The sequence below is a fragment of the Elgaria multicarinata genome, chromosome 16 (genome assembly GCF_023053635.1).
Source record: "Elgaria multicarinata webbii isolate HBS135686 ecotype San Diego chromosome 16, rElgMul1.1.pri, whole genome shotgun sequence".
Lineage (NCBI taxonomy): Eukaryota > Metazoa > Chordata > Lepidosauria > Squamata > Anguidae > Elgaria > Elgaria multicarinata.
The window spans coordinates 30074574-30095460 of NC_086186.1; the positions used below are offsets into that span (position 1 = coordinate 30074574).

At 56.1% G+C, this 20887-nt stretch overlaps 1 protein-coding gene across 9 annotated transcripts in view; it reads right to left on the minus strand.

The window, feature by feature from the left end:
• Nucleotides 1–255: 255 nt before the first annotated feature.
• The window catches only part of TLE3 (TLE family member 3, transcriptional corepressor), a 49855-nt gene continuing 29223 nt past the window's right edge, over nucleotides 256–20887 (minus strand). For 3 of the 9 annotated variants that reach the window (XM_063142630.1, XM_063142627.1, XM_063142636.1), the window contains 14 exons: nucleotides 16709–16913; nucleotides 16025–16041; nucleotides 11954–12073; nucleotides 11482–11532; nucleotides 11075–11227; nucleotides 9695–9827; nucleotides 9274–9461; nucleotides 7114–7190; nucleotides 6372–6621; nucleotides 5672–5919; nucleotides 5044–5191; nucleotides 3017–3167; nucleotides 2328–2404; nucleotides 256–1713 (listed from right to left, as the gene is read on the minus strand). In XM_063142630.1, the coding sequence (XP_062998700.1) occupies nucleotides 1606–1713; nucleotides 2328–2404; nucleotides 3017–3167; nucleotides 5044–5191; nucleotides 5672–5919; nucleotides 6372–6621; nucleotides 7114–7190; nucleotides 9274–9461; nucleotides 9695–9827; nucleotides 11075–11227; nucleotides 11482–11532; nucleotides 11954–12073; nucleotides 16025–16041; nucleotides 16709–16913 (1926 nt within the window). In that variant the 3' untranslated portion in view covers nucleotides 256–1605. Of the gene's footprint in view, nucleotides 1714–2327; nucleotides 2405–3016; nucleotides 3168–5043; nucleotides 5192–5671; nucleotides 5920–6371; nucleotides 6622–7113; nucleotides 7191–9258; nucleotides 9462–9694; nucleotides 9828–11074; nucleotides 11228–11481; nucleotides 11533–11953; nucleotides 12074–16024; nucleotides 16042–16708; nucleotides 16914–20887 lie in introns of all 9 variants that reach the window. The other 6 variants (XM_063142628.1, XM_063142625.1, XM_063142635.1 and 3 more) reach the window with 3 other exon arrangements.

Genomic DNA, 20887 nt, shown 5'->3' on the forward strand with positions numbered 1-20887 from the left:
AGGAACCCCTCCAGGAGGAACCAAAACTGCTCTCCCCATGTACAGCGCCAGCTGGAAAGGAGCAGTGAAATCAACGTCTACATTGAAGCAACCCCTGGGGTACCTGGACACCCTTGATGGTTCTGCTTAAAACCAAAACACACCCATCCATTTCTGCCCCACCGCGCACTCAAGGAGTTGCCTTTCTGCTACATCTCAATTCCCAACTAGAAATAAGTATCTCCAAAACCAGAAAACACAAGACAGGAAAAGAAGTTTTTCACTCCATCTTCCTTTATGCACTGACGTGGCCTTTAATAAAAACAGACAGGTTTTCACCTTTAAGCCATAGTTACTTTTTTTTTAACCAGATCAAAATCAAAAATTAAAAAATAATCCATAAAAATGTGGTATAAAAATTCTCTCCCATATGCTACATTACAGGGCAAGATCTTCTGCTACGCAAATATGTAGATTTCCCGTGTTTAAATTTTATTTACTCCTTTAGTACAAAAATGCCAGAAGATGGGGCTCCCGCCCGCCACCCCTCAACTTTTGCTTGCGCCCACAGGCTGAAAGAGAGAAGACTGCCAAAGCCACGTAAAACCCACCGTACACTGCCCCCGGCCCCCACCATACAGAAACCGTATCTGTTAGTAAAACTTTTTAAAAAAACAAAAACAAAAAACACCTGTATTTAAAACATTATCCTCTCTATTACTTTACTTTCATTGGAATAAAAAAAAATCCCACACAAGTTGCTATTATCTTTTTCTTGGCTCCCTGAGCGTATCGTTGAAACGTTGCTTTCTTGAAAACCCTCCCTCGGTGTCCAGGCCTGAAGGCTGCGACGGGCGCGATCAAAAGCCCACCTGGAGGCAGACTTCGTGCCGCTCCAAATGCACAAGTGCTTTAAAAAACCTACAGAAGAATGTGATCATTCTTGTTGACGTTGCCGTCAGCAGCTGAAAGTCCAACCGCAATCCAAAATCCAGTCCGTACGGTGCTCAAGTCTCAGAACGACGCAACGGACGATTCACACGTACGGCGCCCGAAACCGTTCCGCAGAGGACAGCTTTGCCCCAGCTGGGCCCACGTTGCGGGGCGGTAGAGTATCTCCAAATGAACGCGTGGAGTGGTTGAGGGAGGGGACGGGTGGCCGCCACCGGAACGAAACCCAAACCCAAGTGGAATACAGTTACAGCAGACCAAAGGAAAAGAAAAATACACAGCTGGCATGGTGGACCAGAAGGGGCGCCCCGCCCTGTTAAACTCATCCACTATTTACATTTCCCACAAGTCTTATGGAGAGACAAGAACCACGTGTCTCTGCTGAAAGAAAATCCGTGACGTTCGCCTCTCCTTCACAGGCACGAGAACCAAGAACTGAAAATCCAGAAAAAACTCAAGCCGGCGAGGGCCTCAGGTGACCCTCAGAGCTGGATCCGCCAGAGTCATTCCAAGGCCACGCGGAAGATCCACGCAGGTCACGTAACTCCACGAGAGCATGGAAGGGACACTCGGCGGCCCTCCATGGTGAGTCCACCGGCCGGAGTCACGGCATCGCCTCGGCAGGCCACAGCCCCCCCTGGAGCGCGAGGGCCCCGCAGCTGCCCCCCCCCCGGCTCAATAGATCACCTCGTAGACAGTGGCCTTCTTGTCACCAGAGCCCGTCACAATGTATTTGTCGTCCGCCGAAATGTCGCAGCTTAAGACGGAGGAAGATTCTTTCGACTGGAGTAGGGAGGGGAGGAAGGGAAACACAGTTTCACTTTTAGCAGTTCCAGCAATTTTAGCCTTTGCTTTTTCTACAAAGGCATCAGGGCTGAAAGAGCACACAGGCACACAGCGAGCATATAGCAGGAACCTGGGGAAACGGCCGGGGGGGGGGCAGATTTCAATGGAAAAGCTTTCCCTAAATGTGAGGGAGGTAGAAGGGGCCACGTCGCTCGGGGAGCGCCACGTGCAAAGATCCCGGCAGCAGCCCCTCCCCTCCCCCTCCTGCCCCCACCACTGGCAAGGCTCGCCAAGAGAGCCGAGGGCCACAGGGCCCGAGTCAGGCAGCGGCACCCTCAGCGCCCTCCCCAAGCACCGCCGCTCTCTTTGCCAGCCCTTCCTGCCCTCCGCAGCCTTCCTTTGGCTGCCCGCTTCCTCCTCAGGCCCTGACCCGGTCGCTCAGGAGCGAGAGAAAGGCTCTCCGTCCCTGCTTTGCGGCGCCTGGGCCCGGAGCACGCTGGCGTGCTGGGCGCGTCTCTCACCCGGGAGCCCGGGAGCGCCGTGCACATCACGGACTGCTCGGAGTCCGGTCCCTCCACCGAAGGCTCCCCTCCCGCTCTTCCCATGCGTACCTGGAAGATGCTTGCTCCGTAAGGGGTCCTCCAGGCGTTGAGGAGGTTGTCTTTCCCGGTGCTCACAAACCACTTCCCTGCAGGCACAAAGCAAAGGGGAGCTTCAGGGGCAAACTGCCCAAATTGCGGCGGAATCCAACGCTGACCCTGAGGCCCGTTTTAAAGGCTGAGCCACAAAACCCAGCCCTAAATGTGACCAAGCCTTTGCGAATGTACTGGGTCGACGTTCCCCTGCAACAGTAGTAACGGCAGCTAACCTGCAAAGGGCTCTCTGCGGCAGCAGCAACGAGCACCTCTGTTGGATCAAGGCCTGCTGGGGGGGGGGGTGCTCTCCCCTTCCCAGGCCCATCCAGGATCCTTCCTGGCAAATGGGAATGCAGACCAGGCTTTCCCCTCTCCCCACAGGTGGAGGGAGCAGAGGCGGCTGCATAGGCCCCATGCTCCTTGCCCCACTGCCACTGGGCGGGCAGGATCCTTCCGCATCCCCCTGGCTGCTCCTCCTCGCCCCGCCCCCCCCCCCCCAATCGCCTGCTTACAGCAGGAGGTGCTCAGGTAGCAAGGAGGCCTTTGCCAGCCCTGCTCCCCAAGCCCTTTCCACGGAGACGCCCCAGACTCAGCCCGGGACCTTCAGCTGCCTGGCCCAGGACAAGGGGCCCTCCCCGGCCCACTCGGGACCCTGAGCCACTCACCACAGTAGGCGAACTTCAGCGAGAGGACGCAGCTCTCGTGGAGGTGGAGCTGGTACTTGTCGGTCTTGGTGTGGTGCAGCACCTCCACGTTGCTGCTCTCCATGCCCACCGCCAGCCATTCGCCTGTCGGGCAGTAGCCCAGCGAGAAGATCTACGGGCAAGAAGGGCAGCGGAGGTCAATGCCAGGGGCTTCCAGGAAGCAGCCAGCCCCCGGGGTGGGGGTGGGTGGGGCTCCCCATCCCAAACACGCACACTTTTAAGACTGCATTGCACCCCCAACGAGAAGCAGCTGCCGCTGTGGCTGGGGGAGACGGACGACTGCAAGGAGCAAGGCCCCCCGCCCCCCCACCGGCAACCAGTGCAGCCGCCTTTCGGTTCTGGAGGCTTCCGACCCAGCCCAGCTGCAAGCAGGCTGCTCTTCTGGGCTACGGAAGGCATCCAGCCGGCAGCTCTCTCAGGAGCAAACTCATAGAATCATAGAATCGTAGAATAGCAGAGTTGGAAAGGGCCTACAAGGCCATCGAGTCCAACCCCCTGCTCAATGCAGGAATCCACCCTAAAGCATCCCTGACAGATGCTTGTCCAGCTGCCTCTTGAAGGCCTCTAGTGTGGGAGAGACCACAACCTCCCTAGGTAACTGATTCCATTGTCGCACTGCTCTAACAGTCAGGAAGTTTTTCCTGATGTCCAGCTGGAATCTGGCTTCCTTTAACTTGAGCCCGTTATTCCGTGTCCTGCACTCTGGGAGTGTGACAACCTTTTAAGTATTTGAAGAGTGCTCTCATGTCTCCCCTCAATCTTCTCTTCTCCAGGCTAAACAGGCCCAGTTCTTTCAGTCTCTCTTCATAGGGCTTTGTTTCCAGACCCCTGATCATCCTGGTTGCCCTCCTCTGAACCCCCTCCAGCTTGTCTGCGTCCTCCTTGAATTGTGGAGCCCAGAACTGGACGCAATACTCTAGATGAGCCCAAAATAGCATTGGCCTTTCTTGCAGCCATATCACACTGTTGGCTCATATTTAGCTTGTGATCTACAACAATTCCAAGATCCTTCTCGTTTGTAGTATTGCTGAGCCAAGTATCCCCCATCTTGTAACTGTGCCTTTGGTTTCTATTCCCTAAATGTAGAACTTGGCATTTATCCCTATTAAATTTCATTCTGTTGTTTTCAGCCCAGCACTCCAGCCTATCAAGATCCCTTTGAAGTTTGTTTCTGTCTTCCAGGGTATTCGCTATCCCACCCAATTTTGTGTCATCTGCAAATTTGATCAGCGTTCCCTGCACCTCCTCGTCCAAATCATTAATAAAAATGTTGAAGAGCCCTGGGCCCAGGACTGATCCCCGCGGCACCCCACTCGTTGCCTCTCCCCAGTGTGAGAAGGTTCCATTGATAAGTACTCTTTGAGTCCGATTCTGTAACTCTTTCCTCCCAACCTGTCTAGGGATGATATGGGAGGTGTAGTCCTACACATCTGGAGGGCAACAAGTTAAGGGAGGCTCTTGGAGACAGATCTCCACATTCCAGTAGAGTCCCAAAGCAACAAGTCAAACGCCTTCAGGATTTGGCCAGTTTAAATCCCTGCAGCATTGGGTACAGAACCAGCTGCTCAAAACCTCAGGCTCCTGCGGGGTGTGTGTGTGTGTCAATGCTCTCCGAGCCAATCCCCACTGGAGCCTGGAGCCCAATCACAGGAGAAGGCATCAAAATGGGGCTGCTGTTGCTCCTCTTCCCTGGCCTCAGGATTAAAGCAGGGCCTAAGATGGAGCGGCAGCAGCAGCAGGTTCTCTCGCGGGACCGGGACGCCCCTCCCGGCCTTCTCTCGGTGCAGAAAGACTCCATCGCTTCTACTGCTCAGCCTGATGCTCATATAACTCTCGAGGGTGTTCCCACGGTATCAGGAAGGGCGTTGCCACCTCTGCCCGTGGACAGCAGAATGCTTCTGGCTGGTCCTGCGCCCCAAGGCGCTTCTCGAGGGAGGCCCTCAGAGCTAGCAGGCGAAGGGGGGGGCGCCCCCAGTGCCAGGGCTTACCTGGGAGGTGAAGTCATGCTGCTGAAGCTGCCTTCCCTCCCGGAGGTCCCAAGAGCGCACGGTGTTGTCTAAGCCGCCGGTCCAGAGCTTGGTGCCGTCATGGGATATATCTATGCAGCTGGCCCCATCGGTGTGCCCTTGGAACTGCCTGAAAGAGAGGCCGAGATGGAGAGAGGAAGAGGAATTTAACAACCTCCTGTCTGGATCCTTTTCCAGGACTTGAGAACAGCAATGCTGCTGCTGAGGAGCTGCTGAGGACCCAAGAGCATTATGGGAAAGGAACGCTGAGCTGAGCAATACGAGGGGAACCAGCGAGCTAGCCAGCCTGGCAATGCCTCTAAGGAGGCCTGAGGACGAGGGGTGTGTGTCCTCGCTCAGGCGAGGGTAAGCAGAGGACGCCCTGAAGAACAGGAAGCGGGAGCGGCGCCCTTATCCCTCGGCATCGAACCACGGCTGCTCTCACACCTTTTGGCCTGACGGACATAACGCTTCCCCTCCATCGCTTGGCTGGTGCGTCTCGCATGACCGTCAGTGAACCATCTCCTCCCCCGTCCACCCATGATTCTTTTAAACCACCTGAAAACGGCCCGGAAACCCCTCCCTGCGTCCCAACTTCGGCACCGCTCACCTGACCAGCGTTTGGTTGTGGAGATCCCAGACGGCAATGTTGCCATCGCTGCAGCAGGAGAAGCACACCTTGGCGTCTGGGCTGATGGCCAGGGCGTAGCAGGCGGGGGCGGAGGAGGTCAGCTCCGCCTTGATCCTCGGAGTGGGCGAGGCCAGGTCCCAGATGGTGAGCGTGCTTGCCTCCCCGCCCACGATCAGCGTGCGCCCGTCGGGGAGGAGCTTGCAGGAGCGGATGTAGTTGTCCCTGTTCTGCAAGCAGGAGAGCCCAGCGTGAGCAGTTCAGCCCCGACCCCCACCCGAACCAATCAAGGCCGCGGGCGCTGAGCACCAGAAAATTCCTGGCAGATGGGGGCAACTGAAAGCTACCCAGAGCAGAAAGGCATACAGCATGGCTCCCCCCCCCCCCCCGCCACCACTCAACACACCCACCCACACACCTGGCCTTGCTGCCTGGGACCAGCTTAGTTCAAATCCTGGCCTAACAAGAATCCCATTTCTCAGCTTCACCTACATCGCACGTTTGTTGAGGGAGCGGGGTGACAGTGTGCCTTTTCAAGAAGAGCTAACAGGTCAGCTCATAAAGGCCGGTAGCTAAATAACGACGAGTGGTCAACTGCAGACATCGTCCTGAGGCACAGGCAAAGCCAGCAGTTCCCGGGCGTCCGAAGAGGGCCCAGCCGACCCGCGATCCTCTTGCTTACCAAGCAATCCAGCTGTGAGATGGGGCTTTTAGTGCCCGGCTGGCTGATATCCCAGATCTTCACGCATCCTTTGCCCCCAGTGTACACGTGTCTGGTTGGGTTGCTAATGGTCACGGCACACACCACTTCGCCGTGGCTCAAGGTGTTGATCTGACGGGCGTGCCGGGGGATGCCGGGCCCAGCGAGGGCGTCGTGAGGAAACGGGACAGGCTGCATCTGCCCATCAGCGCTGACGTGGAACGAGTACGCTCTAGGACAGAGAAGGCCACGAGGATGGGTGGCTGGAGAAGGCAAGGACGAAAGGGCCCTAATCCCAAACCCACGCGCCTCCTCGGCTGGTGCAGTCTACCCTGCCTGGCAGAAGTCCTTCACGCCAAAGCCCAAAGCTCCGTTTAAAAACCCAGGACAGAGCACATTCCTCTGCCACGACCCTTCCGTTCCCTGCCCGTCTCGTGGCACAGGATGGATCTCAGCAACAGGACGTGCAAGAGACGGCACGTCACACTTTGGGGAGCAAGGTTTATTCTGATTTTGAAAACCATGTAAACGTCTTTCAATGAATTCTCTGCAATCGGGAATCTTTGCTGCAATTGCAACAGATTTTAGACCAAGACAACACCAAAAATCCCACCACCTCCTCTTTCCGCTGCACACCGTATTTCAGGCTGGGCGGTCCTTGGGAGCGTGGACCTGCAAGCTTTTGGGGGGGGCGCAGGAGGAGGAGGCCAAAGGCGTGACTTACGGCTTGCCACCGGGAATGGATGCCAGGCTGGTGGGCAGGACAGGGGCCCTCATCGGCGGGTGGGGGTCAAACCCAACCTGGAAACCAGATGAAAGCAAAAGCTTCAGGCACCAGCAGCTATGCGGAAACAAAGACATTTCCCAGGCTCTAGCAAACCCCGGCCCACAAGAGGTCAGTGGATTCAAAGGGCAATTCTGTCCTTGCCCCCGAATGCCTGCTTCTCCCTGAGGGAAAGGGCCCTCCTCCTTCAGGGCCAAGGAGGCAGCCGCCACTTCTCGACGCTGGAGGAGGAGAAGGAGGAGCCTTGCCCTTCAGCCCCCAGACACCCCCGTCCCAGGTAGCAGAAACCAGCATGGAGGAACTCGCTAAAACCACTGGCAGAGGCTGAACCACCCGGCCGTGGACGGGACCCGGGGCTCACAGGCCACCCTGGCGTCTTCCCTCCCCTGGCGTGCGAAAGCGAAGAGAGCGCTCGGCCTTGCGAAGACAAAGGCATCCTGCTCCCCACTTCAGCTCCCTGAAACAAGGCTCCGTCCTCTTGGTTTGCAAGGAAGGATCGGAGCCCTCACAAGAGTCGCCAGGGAGTGGAAGAGCGGCCCTCCTTCCCCCGGGAAACTCACAGCTCCGAAGTAGAGCATCTCCGTCTCTCCCCTCAAGGGGAGGAGGGCGGCTGGCGCAGGGATGCCAAAGAGCAGAGCACCAGGGCAGGAGCCCCCGTGCAAACCGTCCTCTGACGCCGACTCCCTCTACCGGTGGCAAGACCCTTTTGAGGAGGCCTCTTCTAGAGGGGCCGATGTTATAGCCCCTGGCGGAAGCGATGCCCCCCGGAGCCTGCCCATCTGCCGCGGAGCCCTTTCCTGGCGCCAGCACCCTTTTCCTGGCGCACAAAACGGGATCAAGGGCCAAAGGAGGCGCTCCGCAGCTCTGGGAAACCCAGAGACGAAGTCTGGAATCAAGGCTGGCTCCAGCCACGGAGCTGCCTCGTCCTGGAGAAAGATGCCCAATTTGGACTCCACAGGTAGAGCCAACAGGACGGTCCTGAGGACCAGGGCTCTTCGGGGCTCGAACCCAAGCAGGGGCCTTTGGAAGCGCCCCTCCCAGGCTGGAGGAAGCCATGGATGGCTGCCCAGAGAGGGGGGCCTTCGGCGGCTCCGTTTGTTTTAGCCAGGGCTGAAACCTGCCTTTGGAGGGGAGCCCGTGGCCCTCCAGATGTTTCCCTCAGCCTCAGCCTCAGCTAGCACGGCCAACGGTCAGGGGTTGGGAAGGGCCACAGCTTTCCCAGCCCTGGTGCAGGCGGCTGGGCTTCGGACTGCTGGGCTCGTCGGAGGACTTGCCCAAGGTGGGCGCTTGGTGGTCCGCCAGCGCTGAGCCCGGCGCACTCCTCGCGGGAGGCCGCTTCCACGTGGGCCCGTCTCCTTCTGGGAGCCGCCGTGGAGGCTGAGGGAGGCCAGCTCTGACAAGCCCACCGCCTCCCCTGCCCGGGAGGATGCCCTGCAACGGGGGTCAGGGCTAAAGCAACTGCCTGAGAGGAGGGCGGCGTCTCCCGCCTTGGGTCGCCAGACCTTTGGGGGAGGCCGCTTTCAATTTTGTACCTCTTACTAGTGACCTACGAGAGTAGCGGCACGTCGCTCCCTTGCCCAGAGGTTTTGCCTTCCTGACCCTGAGGTGGGGCTCCGTGGGCAGGGCTGGAGGGCCAGATGCCTCTCTGGCTGCAGAAGCAGGATGCAGCAGCACAGGAGAGTGGGTGGCGACAGACCCCCGTCCTGCAGCGGGGCTGCGGAGAGAGGAAGGGGGCGCGGGGGCTCTATCTGGGGGGCCTATCTGGGGAGCTTCTCTCTTCACGAGTTCGGCCTGAACGAAGCCGGCTCTCAAGACCAAGCCTGAGGGACCAAACAGCCTGCTCAGGGACGAGAGGAGTCACACAGCGGCTTTCCCAAATCGCCACGGCAGTTCGGAGCACTTCTCTTCTCCAAAGCAGCCCCATCAGGCAGGTTCTGCAGGGCGTGGGCGCCTTCGCCCTCCCTCCCCGCCCCATCGTACCGGTGCCTCCAGAACGGGGAAGGAACTGGGCGCCTGTTTCTGACGTGACAGCGGTGCCCCCCTCCCCCCCACCCCCAATTAAGAGGAGCAAAAAGGTTTACGTACAGCTCCAAAGCTCACCATGGGAGACCGGCCGTAGGCGGCGGCAGCGGCAGCGGCGGCAGCGGCCGTCATCTGTGGCGGGATGTTGTGAAGGCTTGCGTAGGCCCCGGGGCTGGAGAGGGAGCCGTTCATTTCATGGTGCCCCATCATAGCAAAGGGGGTGGCGTAGGAGCCGGCTATTGAGAGGGGGGTCCTCAGTGCAGATGCTGGGAAGGAAGGGGGGGGGGAGGACAAGCGGAGAGGGAGCGGTGAGGTGGGGCGGAGAAGCCGGGCCGCCCCCGCGTTCTGCCCAGGCTCCACGGCCAAGAGGCATCGGAACGGACCGCGCTCTGGGCCGGGCCGTTGAGCTGAGCAGCAGGCACAACAGGGCTCCGTTTCACCAGACGTGGCGAATGCCTCAGCCAGAAGCAAAACCATCTCCGCAAGGGGAGCAACATACCCAAGGGATCCATCCCCGACGGCTTGGCAGGCATTGGCCGGAGGCCCGGCGTCGTACTCGTCCCAGGCGTGGGCGCCTCGTTCCGTGGCGTGGGAGTGTTGGACTTGAGCCCCGGGGTGGACGATTTATCGTTCTGGTACAAAACAAGATTTGGGAGATGTTCTGGGCCATCCTCAAGTGCCATCTACACTGGGGTTCGTTAGGAACCAACTCAATTGGGAGCTTTCCATCACAGGAATAAAGGTCTGCGTTTAACAGTTTGGAAGGTTCAAGAACTGCTATGAGATTTACATTTTTGCTAAGGGATTCTTTCCATGTTTAGCATTGCTGAGATTTACAAAATTTGTAAAGAGAAAAATGCTATGCATCCCCTGAAGAAATCACCAATGGCAAAGAACCCATATTTAAAATGGGGATTGAGAAAAACGTGAACATGTTTCGGCTCTCTCAAATGCCAAAGAACCACCAAATACAAAGCTAATTCCAGTCAGCAAAACGTCTCCCTTTGGATGTGGGGTCCGCGCGACGCCTCCCACGAGCCCAGAGCATGCAGGGGTGGGGGGAGGAAGACCCAGAGTGCCACGGGGGTGGGGGGAGGAAGACCCAGAGTGCCACGAGGGTGGGGGGAGGAAGACCCAGAGTGCCACGGGGGTGGGGGGAGGAAGACCCAGAGTGCCACGAGGGTGGGGGGAGGAAGACCCAGAGTGCCACGGAGGTGGGGGGAGGAAGACCCAGAGTGCCACGAGGGTGGGGGGAGGAAGACCCAGAGTGCCACGGGGGTGGGGGGAGGAAGACCCAGAGTGCCACGAGGGTGGGGGGAGGAAGACCCAGAGTGCCACGAGGGTGGGGGGAGGAAGACCCAGAGTGCCACGAGGGTGGGGGGAGGAAGACCCAGAGTGCCACGGGGGTGGGGGGAGGAAGACCCAGAGTGCCACGAGGGTGGGGGGAGGAAGACCCAGAGTGCCGCGGGGGTGGGGGGAGGAAGACCCAGAGTGCCGCGGGGGTGGGGGGAGGAAGACCCAGAGTGCCGCAGGGGTGGGGGGAGGAAGACCCAGAGTGCCGCGGGGGTGGGGGGAGGAAGACCCAGAGTGCCGCGGGGGTGGGGGGAGGAAGACCCAGAGTGCCGCGGGGGTGGGGGGAGGAAGACCCAGAGTGCCGCATCCGAGCTGGCTCAAGGCAAGGGAGTCTTTCCGGCCCAACGGCCCGCCAAGAGAAAGCAGCCAGCCCCTCGGCCACCACCGGGATCAGGTCTCAGGCATCGCCCACGGTAGCTGCGATGACCCACATCTCCTCATCTTCTGCCTTCCAAAGCAAAGCAGCAAGAGTTCCCGCAGAGGCAGCGCCTGCCTTCACCTGGCAGTCAGGATGGCCGTCACTTACATGGATGAGGTCTTTCGTCTTGGACGAGGGAGTGCTGCTGGACGAGGCGACGGAGGCAGGGCTGTTTGGACCATCCTTCTTCAGGCCCCGGGCTTTGTCTAGCCCATTCTCAGGAGGCGAATGAGCAGGGCTCACCCGAGGAGTAGCAGGATCCTTGGGGACAGAAGAAAGCAGGAGATTGCAAACACCACCCAGGCGCAAGACTTCCCCCCACAGAACCCAACATCAGCGTAAAGGGAAGCCAAATGCTCCAGAAGAAAATCGCACACGTTGCGGACTGGACAGCGAAAGAAACCCAGGCAGATCTGCTTTGCTTTGAGCAAACGTAACAAGGCCTTCCAATGTGGGTCTTTTGGACTGGGGGAATCAGTGAAATGATAGAGGGCCAAAGAAGCAGCCAAGCCTACCTCATTGGAGACGTCCACCACCAGGTCGTCGCTCTTGTCACCATCACTGTCCTGAAAATAGAAGCCATTACTCTGCGCAAGGAGCAGCACGGCCTCCCCCAACCCCGCAAGGTCAAGGAGGCGTCTTCCTGCTGCTTCGGCTGCACCCGAGGGCGATTCCCTCAATCTACAGGCCAGCTGTTATGCCTCTTTTTCAGCTGTGATGAAACAAAGTTTTGCCTACAGCAGATCGTTGATGACCCAAGTGTAAAACCACCAAGGCTTAATTTGAAACTTCTAGTTTCGAGAGTTGCAAGATTCGCTTCCCACCCGCTGCCAAAACCAGAGCTGTGACCTGGAACTCGGACCAAACCTGTTAAAACTGATCTTCAAGGTGCGGAAATCGGAACGCATTCTTGCCCCTTGCCCCCTGCTCTGTGGTCAAACGCTCCAGCCAGGTCAGGCTGGGGGCGCTCGGCGGCTGCAGACTTACATATCGGCTCATGCTGTCTTTCTCCTCTGCCTTCCGTTTCTTGGAGTCGATGCTGTAGTCCGCGGAGCTCCGGTGCTTCTCGGAGGCTCTCAAGCTCTCTGATGGGGAAATGGAATTGTTCTGGGACAGCAAAAAAGAAAAGAAAAGGGGGGAGTGTTTTTTTTGGGGGGGGAAGCGCTCTGTTTGCAAACTGCCAATGCAACTACAGCCAGGCCGGTACGGAAAAATAAGAGATGACCCTCATTGAGCAGGGGGTTGGACTCGATGGCCTTATAGGCCCCTTCTAACTCTACTATTCTATGAGTCTATGATCCCACAAGACCTGGCTTCAGAGTCTACTCTGCCCTAATCTCCCATGTCCACAGTCTCTTGCTGTAAATGGGGCACCGTAAATCGGGGCTGGGGAACCCCTTGAGCCCAAGGGCTGAATTGGCTCTGGGCAAGAACCCCAGGGGCCACATGCTAGCAGAGAGCAGCCCCGACTTACTGGTGGCCTGCAGCCCTCACGGGCTTGGCCAAACCTCATTCACACCCTACACTATTTATTTTATTTTATTTATTTAAGGATTTTTATGCCGCCATTCAGCCAAAAAGGGCTCTCACGGCAGCTTACAAAAGTATTTCTTGACAGTCCCTGCTCACAGGCTTACAATCTAAAAGACATGACACAAAAGGAAAGAGGATTGGGAGGGAGGAGGAGGAGGGGGGAAAGGAAAGCAAATTCAGGCACTACAATCTTAGTTGTAAAGTTCAGCAGTTACAGTTGACAGCAGGAGGGAGGGGGCTCTCAGCTGGAGCTGGACCCAGGCACGGTGGAGAGGTGCCTGGCTGCTGCTTCCTCCCTCAACGTAAGAAGAGTAGACCAAAAGCCTGCCCAGTCCAGCATTCCGTTCCCACAGCAGCCGACCTACTGTCCAAATGGGGAGCCCCCAAGCAGGACAGGAGCACAGCACAGCACCCTCCTGTCCAGGCTCCCCTGCACCTGGCACTGGGAGGCACGCTGCCTCCGTACTGGGGGGTAATATGCCGTCATCATGACTAGCAGCCACGGATCACCTGACCCTTCACACGCACATCCATGCCCAGGCAGGGAAAGGCCAGGGGAGGGGGGGGCGCTCTCTGAGGTGGCAGTTCAACCCCATCCCTGCTGTAAATACAACGACGGCTTCTTTTGTAAGGGGCCTACAGGCAGGCCCTTATTGCGCTTTTCGCATTAAATATGATGTGAACGTGATTCCTGAACGACGTTGGCTGAAATGGTTTCCCGCAGGTCAGCTCTGTGCCTGAGGAGCAAAGACCGTCAGTTCTGCGCAAAGCAACGCTCCCCTCCCATCATCCACAGGCTTTGGACGAGACTTTGCCCCTTGGGGAATCTATTGAAAAGCAGGGGCTGCCTTCACATCTCTGTCCCATGGGAGTCGACTGGAGCCTTCAGGAAATAAAACATTCATTTTCTGCAAAGTGAGAACTGTTCTGCTCGCTCCGTTTTTACAATGGATGGATGGTTTGGGCTGCTGTGTTAGGCTTCCAGTTTAACGTTGGTTGTCTCTGCATTCCATTTATGGAAATTGTGTTTGATTTCATTGATAAGCAAGCGTCGCAGGGTTGTAACAAAAAATAGGTGTGAAAATAAGTAGCTTAATCTTCCTCAAAGCAGCGCTAAAGGCTATTCAACACCCAGAAAGGTCAGATCTTTGAGAGGTGATACTGGAGAGTGGGGAGAAGAGGGACGAGGTAAGACGCTACAAATGCAGGCATGGGCGTCAGGAGAAGGAAGGAAAACGTCTCTTCCCTTACGAGCAGGACAAAGAGCAGCAGTGAGTCCAAATGGCAAGAGCACAGATCTCATGTCCGTGGCCGCTACAGGTTGCTACTCCTTGCAGGGCTTCCATGCAGGGTGAAGCGAAAACCTCTTCAGGGTGTTTTAGGGCAGTGGGTGACCCTACTCCAGGGCAGGGGGCTGGGATCCCCCCTTTCCTCCCAAACCCCACAACCTCTGGTTCCGAAAGGGGACAATTGCAATTTACTGTTTGCTCTTAAAGTCTGGGACGGAGGGCAACTAAACGTAAGCCTTTGAAGGAAGCACAGCAAAACGTGGGCGGGGCAACCGATCCAATGTATCATCAGCACAGGCCGCTTGAAAGGGGTCTCTCTAGACCAAGGGTCAATGGCAGTGGAAAAACTGGGGGGCCACCTTGCATCAACCCTAAAGCACCTGATAAAGGGTTCCTATTTCACATGCCTCTTCAGATCTACTACTCTGCTCATATAGGTTTGGTTGGGGGGGTGGGGAGAGAAAGGAGTGTCCTGCCCAAGGCTGTGGAGGGCTCCCAGCAGCTGACTGCACAAGCATACAGCTAACATGTGGGCACATTGTGCACACACGAACGAGGACCACACCTGGTGCACCAGTCCCCAAAGCGAGAAACGCGTCTGCTACTCTGATTTAACCACCCCCCACTTTCCAGATCAACAACTTCCCACCGCAAAGCCAAGGAAAGGAAACTCAAGCTGCCGCCGTGGGATGGAGGGAAACCAGGCTCCGGTTCTACCCCAATGACGTGTCGCCCAGAGGGGGGACTCTTGTATAGCTGCCAGTCTATGAGCTTCTGCTTGCTCCCGCCAGAATTACTGCCTTTTTGTTTTTCCGCAGAATGTAACCCTCCTGCCTCGTCACCCCCCTCTTCTCCGCCAAATCCCTTAGCTAAGGGATAGCTATTCTAAGCCCCCTCTGGCCTCCCTTTCTTCCTTGTCTGAATAGGAGAAGTCTGGCAGCTTGTGTTCCCCCTGCATTCCCAATAAGCTGCTTTGGCTATCACCAGCCCCCTTTCTTCTCAGTCAGTCATGCTGAAAAGGTTTGAAGCTCCCAAAGAATCACGTCAGGCCTTTGGAGGCATCGATTCAGGCAGGCATCCAATAAACTCCTCTACTTCTAGAACAAATAAAGAAATGTGCTGCTTGCTGCAGCTCCGTTAGGAAATATGAAAGAAACAATCCAGAGGTTGAGCGATGAGAGGAGGAGGAGGAGGAGGAGGCAGCAGCGACTGCCCACCCCACCCCCCCCGACCTAGCAAAAGTGAAGCATCCTGCAGACGCTTGCAGCATTTCTCATTCTCTACTAGCCCCCCCCCCCCCATCCTCAGGAGTGCTTTCAAGGAAAGGGAGGACAATGCTGCCCGCCCCCCCCCCCTCTGCCAAGATGGCACAGCCCTGCCACTGCATCTGGCTCTCAGACGGCCCAGTCGCCTCGCTTTGTGTAATGGCTGGATGACAGAAAGCGGGTAGAAAAAGGGGGTCCCATGGTGGCGGCTGTGTGCCGTTTCCTCCTTCAAACACAGCCAGCCCCAAAGCAAGCTGCTGAAAGGCAGGCATGTTAACAATGGCTGAGGCAGGGACCACTGCACACACGCACGCACGCACGCACGCACTGTCATTCCCTTCCTCATTTGGAAGAGGATGATCAGGCCGTCAGTTGGCACCTGCCCTTGCTGCTGAAAGCCCACCTGCGCACTCTAAAAGGCAGCCCAGCCCAATCCAGGAGTAGGGGCTCTCATCACCGCACAGGTGGATGTCGGGCGGGGGCGGGGGAGGGGAGACCCTCCGGAGGCCCACAGCTGCCATTTGGGAGGTGATGCATTAACAGCCTGACCTTCCACTCCTGCCCCACACAATGCAATACGCCAAGTCCCCCCAAAAGATTAGATGACCCAAGGTAATAGACCGGCTACGGGGAACGAAACAGCCCTCCTAATTGCTGGAGGATTTCGCTTTCCTCGTTCAGATTCAACCGCTCTCATTCACAAAGCCGGAGTGACAGAGTCAGACTCTCAAAAGCAGCCAAGTGGCGAAAAGGAGCAGAGAAGTCGGTCGCCCGAAACCAAGCTGAATCCAAGCAAAACATGTGCCGGGTTTTTTTTGGGGGGGGGTGGTGGTTACGTTGGGAAACATGACTTTGACTAATAAAGGAGAGTTGGAACCCGGAAGTCAGCTTTGGAAGATTGAAAAAGAGCTAAACAATCAAACACAAAAAATGAACACTGTGGAGTCAAAGGGAAGAAAAACGTGACTTACTGCGCTGGAGTCGCGATCTTTCAGGAACGAAGCCCAAGTCCCGGAGGAGACGGCAGCCACGGGGAAGCGGAAGGCGAAGCGGAAATGGGTGGGGAGGGGAGGGGAAACAGAGAGAGAGAGAGAGAGAGAGAGAGAAATCTTAAAATAGAGCATCAATCTAGCCGCTTCTTTGCACGTAGGGGATTTCTGGCTTGGCTTGATAAAAGCCCCACTGCCCTTTTCATCTTTTGTTCTCCAGAAGGAATCTTGGCCCAGGCAGCAGCGCTCCGGTCTTGGCAAACAATTACACAGCAAACCAAGGAGCGCCACAAGGAAAAACGAACAGAAACACAAAGAGGAAAAGGGCAGAAATGCAAAGCTGTTTACACGTTTCTGTGCAAATCTAGGAGCAGAGAGAGACCAGCTTCCGCTCCTTGTCGGCCTTCACGTAGAGACCTCCAGAGAACTTCTCAGGCCGCATAAAGGACTATTTTCTATCCGTGGAAGATGGCTCAAAAGCCACGTTCTCTGCTGGCGGAGGAGGCCTATAGGGCGAGGGCGTTCCACACCTCGAGATCGATGCTTCCCCTTCTAAGAGTGTTCAGGGACCTTTCAAAAATAAAATCACACAAACGCTCCCACAAAAGAGCTCAGATGCAACGAGGCAAGAAATGGGACTTGAAAGACTTGCCAGCATGTCCTCACCTCGGTGGTCCAAGTCGTGGTGGTTCTTCTCATCCTTCACAGTCAAGTGGGCTTGGCCACCGAGGGCCCCGAGCGCCAAGAGCCCCGAGCTGCTCCCCGTGACTGGCGGGATCCCAGGTGGTGGCAGCCCGGACGGGTGAGGGGGCAGCTGAACCGGGGGCCCATGAGAGGCATGGGAGAGGTGCTGGGCCTGGAGCTGCTGCTGCTGCAATAGAGCCAGGGGTGAGAAGCTGCCAGGAGGCCAGGCGCATCGCGCAAAACCCCACATGGCCAAATTACGTTAGGAGGGAGGGGGGAGAAGGAGGAACGAAAGCTGGAGACGAAAGGGGCTAAAGCAGCCTTCCTCAACCTGGGGCGCTCCAGATGTGTTGGACTGCAACTCCCAGAATGCCCCAGCCAGCTGGCTGGGGCATTCTGGGCGATGCAGTCCAACACATCTGGAGCGCCCCAGGTTGAGGAAGGCTGGGCTAAAGGGACAGGAGACCATCAAGAGTGCTTCAAAAATACACATTTGTAAAAGAAAAAGATAGAATAACCCCCACAATTCCAAACACAATTCCAAGAAAACTTGTGTGATGGATAAGCTAAGAATTAACATCACTGCCTTAAGCACTAACAACAGTACTTTAAAAATGAGATTTGAGATTTCAATGTCTAAAATTGAGCTGAATTTAAGAGTGTGGAGAGGAATTTGTTTCAGCTCTAGTGAAAGCCGCCGTCAGGCACTGGCAACCCAGAGCCTTCCACCTAAAATGAATTGTTAGGCTAAGGCGAGTCGCTGCGTAGGAGTTTCAGCCTGGGGAAGGAATTCCAAGGCAACTGTAGGATTAAAGAGAAACCATTCAGCCAGAATGGCTGCCCTTCAAACATGGGGTGGCGAAAAATAAGTAAGTAATATAGGTGACACAACATGTAAAACAGGCTTTTCCCACAATCATTCAAAACCCGTATTGATGAAGAACAGCTGGAAATCAGTAATCTGTATGATAGACTCTTCCAACTGGCATAAATACCACAATTTGAACACATGCACATGTATCTTCATTCTGCACGTTATATGAAATCCACCCAGCAATCCGTATCACTTTGTGTTAACTGCAAGCAGCGGTGAACTTTCTCCCATCCCACTATCTTAATTTTCCGCTCAGCCAGGTGTTTTAAGAGGGGGGGTCCCCCAACCCCCCCCCCCCCCGGGCTCTTTCCTAGCCTCACTCTAAAGCACCAGAACGGCAGCTTCTGTTCGTGGCTTGTTCCACAGAAAACATGTCCTGCCACCCAGCTGGCAATATCGGAATCTCCTTGCCACTTGGGCTTCATTTCAGTCTCCTCTTTCCCAGCCCCGACGTGCGCGCGGATGCAGGAGGAGGGGAGCAGGGCCCTGCCCACCGCCCCCCCCCCCCAGAGTTGGCTCTGCCATATGCAAAGGGGAGCTGGTGAGTGGACAGTGGTGCCCACGCCAGCCTCAGGAACTGGGCATGGAAGCCAAGCGGGTGCAATGACACACAGGGAGCTGCCACGCTGAATGTGGAGGCGTGAGGGGCCGAGGCTGGGGCGGGCGTGACGCGGGGGAGGGGATCAGCCAGCACAGCCAGGCCTCAGCCCCTCCGCCACACGTGACTTGCACCTGAGGAGGGGAATGGCTGAAGGCGACCGGGGAGGCTCCTGCCCACCTACACGAGGGCTTCCTGGAGGATGCCTTCTAGCAAACATCCTCCAGACCTGCCATGTTTTACTGTTGGAGGATTCAAGATTGCTTTACCTGAATCTATTATTGTTCTGTCGTGAGCCACCTTGGAAGGATTTATATCCCAACAGACGGGATGTAATAAATAAAATGGAGGATATTTACGAACCTTCCTGTCCAGCCAAGCCCACAATTTAGATTGCTCTGCTGACGGCATTCACCCTTCGACAGAGAGCTTTAATAATTATAATCTGTTCATTTTAATTTTCTTTTCTTGCAAATTTCGTAAGAACTTAAGAAGAGCCCTGATGCTGGATCAGACCGAGGGCCCATCTAGTCCAGCACTCTGTTCACACAGGGGCCAACCAGCCATCGGCCAGGGATGAACAAGCAGGACATGGTGCAACAGCACCCTCCCACCCATGTTCCCAGGCAACTGGTGCACACAGGCTTACTGCCTCTGATACTGCAGATAGCACTCAACCGTCAGGTCTAGTAGCCATGGATAGCCTTCGCCTCCAGGAATTTATCCAACCCTCTTTTGAAGCCATCCAAATTGGTGGCCATCACTACATCCTGTGGTAGTGAGTTCCATAATTTAACTATGCACTGTGTGAAGAAGGACTTCCTTTTATTTGTCCTGGATCTCCCACCAATCAGTTTCATGGGATGACCCCGGGTTCTAGTATTTTGAGAGAGGGAGAAAAATGTCTCCTTGTCCACATTCTCCACACCAGGCATAATTTTGTGCACCTCTATCATGTCTCCCCTTAGCCTCCTTTTTTCCAGACTAAACAATCCCAGTTGATGTAACTTTCCCTCGTAGGGGAGATGCTCCAGCCCCTGGCTCGTTTGAGTTGCCCTTTTTTGCACTTTTTCCAGCTCTATAATATCCTTTTTTAGGTGTGGTGACCAGAACTGTACACAGTATTCTAAGTCTGGTCGCACCACAGATTTGTACAAGGGCAGTAGGATGCTGGCCGTTTTATTCTCAATTCCTTTTCTTATAATGCCTAACATGGAGTCTGCCTTCTTTACAGCGGCCGCACACTGGGTGGACATTTTCATGGAGCTTTTTCACCACAACCCTCTACAAGGTGCAGGACGGCCTTCCCAGCTAGGTTAACATAATAATTTGTACTGGGCAAAAGATACTGGGAGGGTTGGGAGGGTTATCAGCTGAGCGCACCAGGAGCTAGATTGTAGCTAGGAGTAGCCTGGCCTTAGCTGTGAAACACCTGAAATAACGAAAAAGCCAGGGTTGTGCCTCTGCCCTTGCCTCTTCCAGCAAAGTGCAGAGCGCAAAGGCCACCCAACGGGAGCCTGACGCAGTTTTGCCTCCTCTCTACGCCTGGGCCATGCGCAAATGGTGACCCCAAAGGGCAGGCACGGAGGGCGAGTACCGAGGCATCACTACTGCAGCTTGGGCCGTGGCACTGGCCAGCTCCCCGCTTGCCAGAGGAGCCTTCGTTCGCTGCCAGTTACAGCAGGGTGGGTGTGTGGAAGTGCCGAACTTCGGCTGCTTCTGAGACCGCAGGGCTCACCCTCCTCCAGACGTACAGAAGCAGAGACGCTCTGCGCACCAGCTGAGCCCTGCAAGGCTAAAAGCGTGAAATGAAGGCCTGCAGTCTGGCCAGTCCTCGTGAAGGAAACAAGGCCCTGACTAGCTACCGAGGGAACGCTCTTAAGGCCCCTTTGTTGCCCCCCTTCTCCCGGCCACACTCTTGGACTCTCAAGTGGGGGGGGGGGGGGAACGGGACACGCCTCCAACCCTGTCAGAGCAAGTTGTGCAGAATTTTGGGGGGGGGGGTGGATTTGTGTGTATTCATGATATGAATCCATTGCAATATATGAAGATGCAGATGGGTGCAATCTTGGGCATGAGTCTATGGCCCTCAGTAACCCATACTGTGTACACACACACACACATGTACGTTGGAAGGAGCACATGAGTTTCTTAAAACAAGGAATTGCAATGCAACTGATACCGCCGCAACGGCAGCTTGAAATAGAGCGCTCTGGCATCCCTTTGCTCCCAAGTTCAGCTCAGCGGATTAAACAAGATCACTGAACAGGGATCAGTTACCTTCTACAGCCGAGCCCAGGCTCACAGACAGGACAAGGAAGAAAGGGGGGCTGGAGCGCAACCTCCTGGTGGCCCCCACCCATGACCCGCCGCCACTGAATTTTGCTTTCAAACAAGGTACCCGGGGAGCGCGTGCCTTGCTTGGAAGCTGGCTTGCGATCCCAGAAGTCTCCTGGGGGCACAATTACGCTTCCAGAAAGATGGGCACTCCCAACACACTTTGGGTGTGCACAAATTGCTACTTGCAATTTGCCACCCCACCCCCACCCCGAATTTCAGCAGCAAATTCAGTGGCAATGGAGACCCTCAAAAGATGGCCGCCCTGATCTAGTCCAAGCTGCTGCTCAATACAGTTGAGCCTCTGCCGAAACACCTCCAGCCAAGAAGAGCCCCCCAGCCCCCGCCCAGC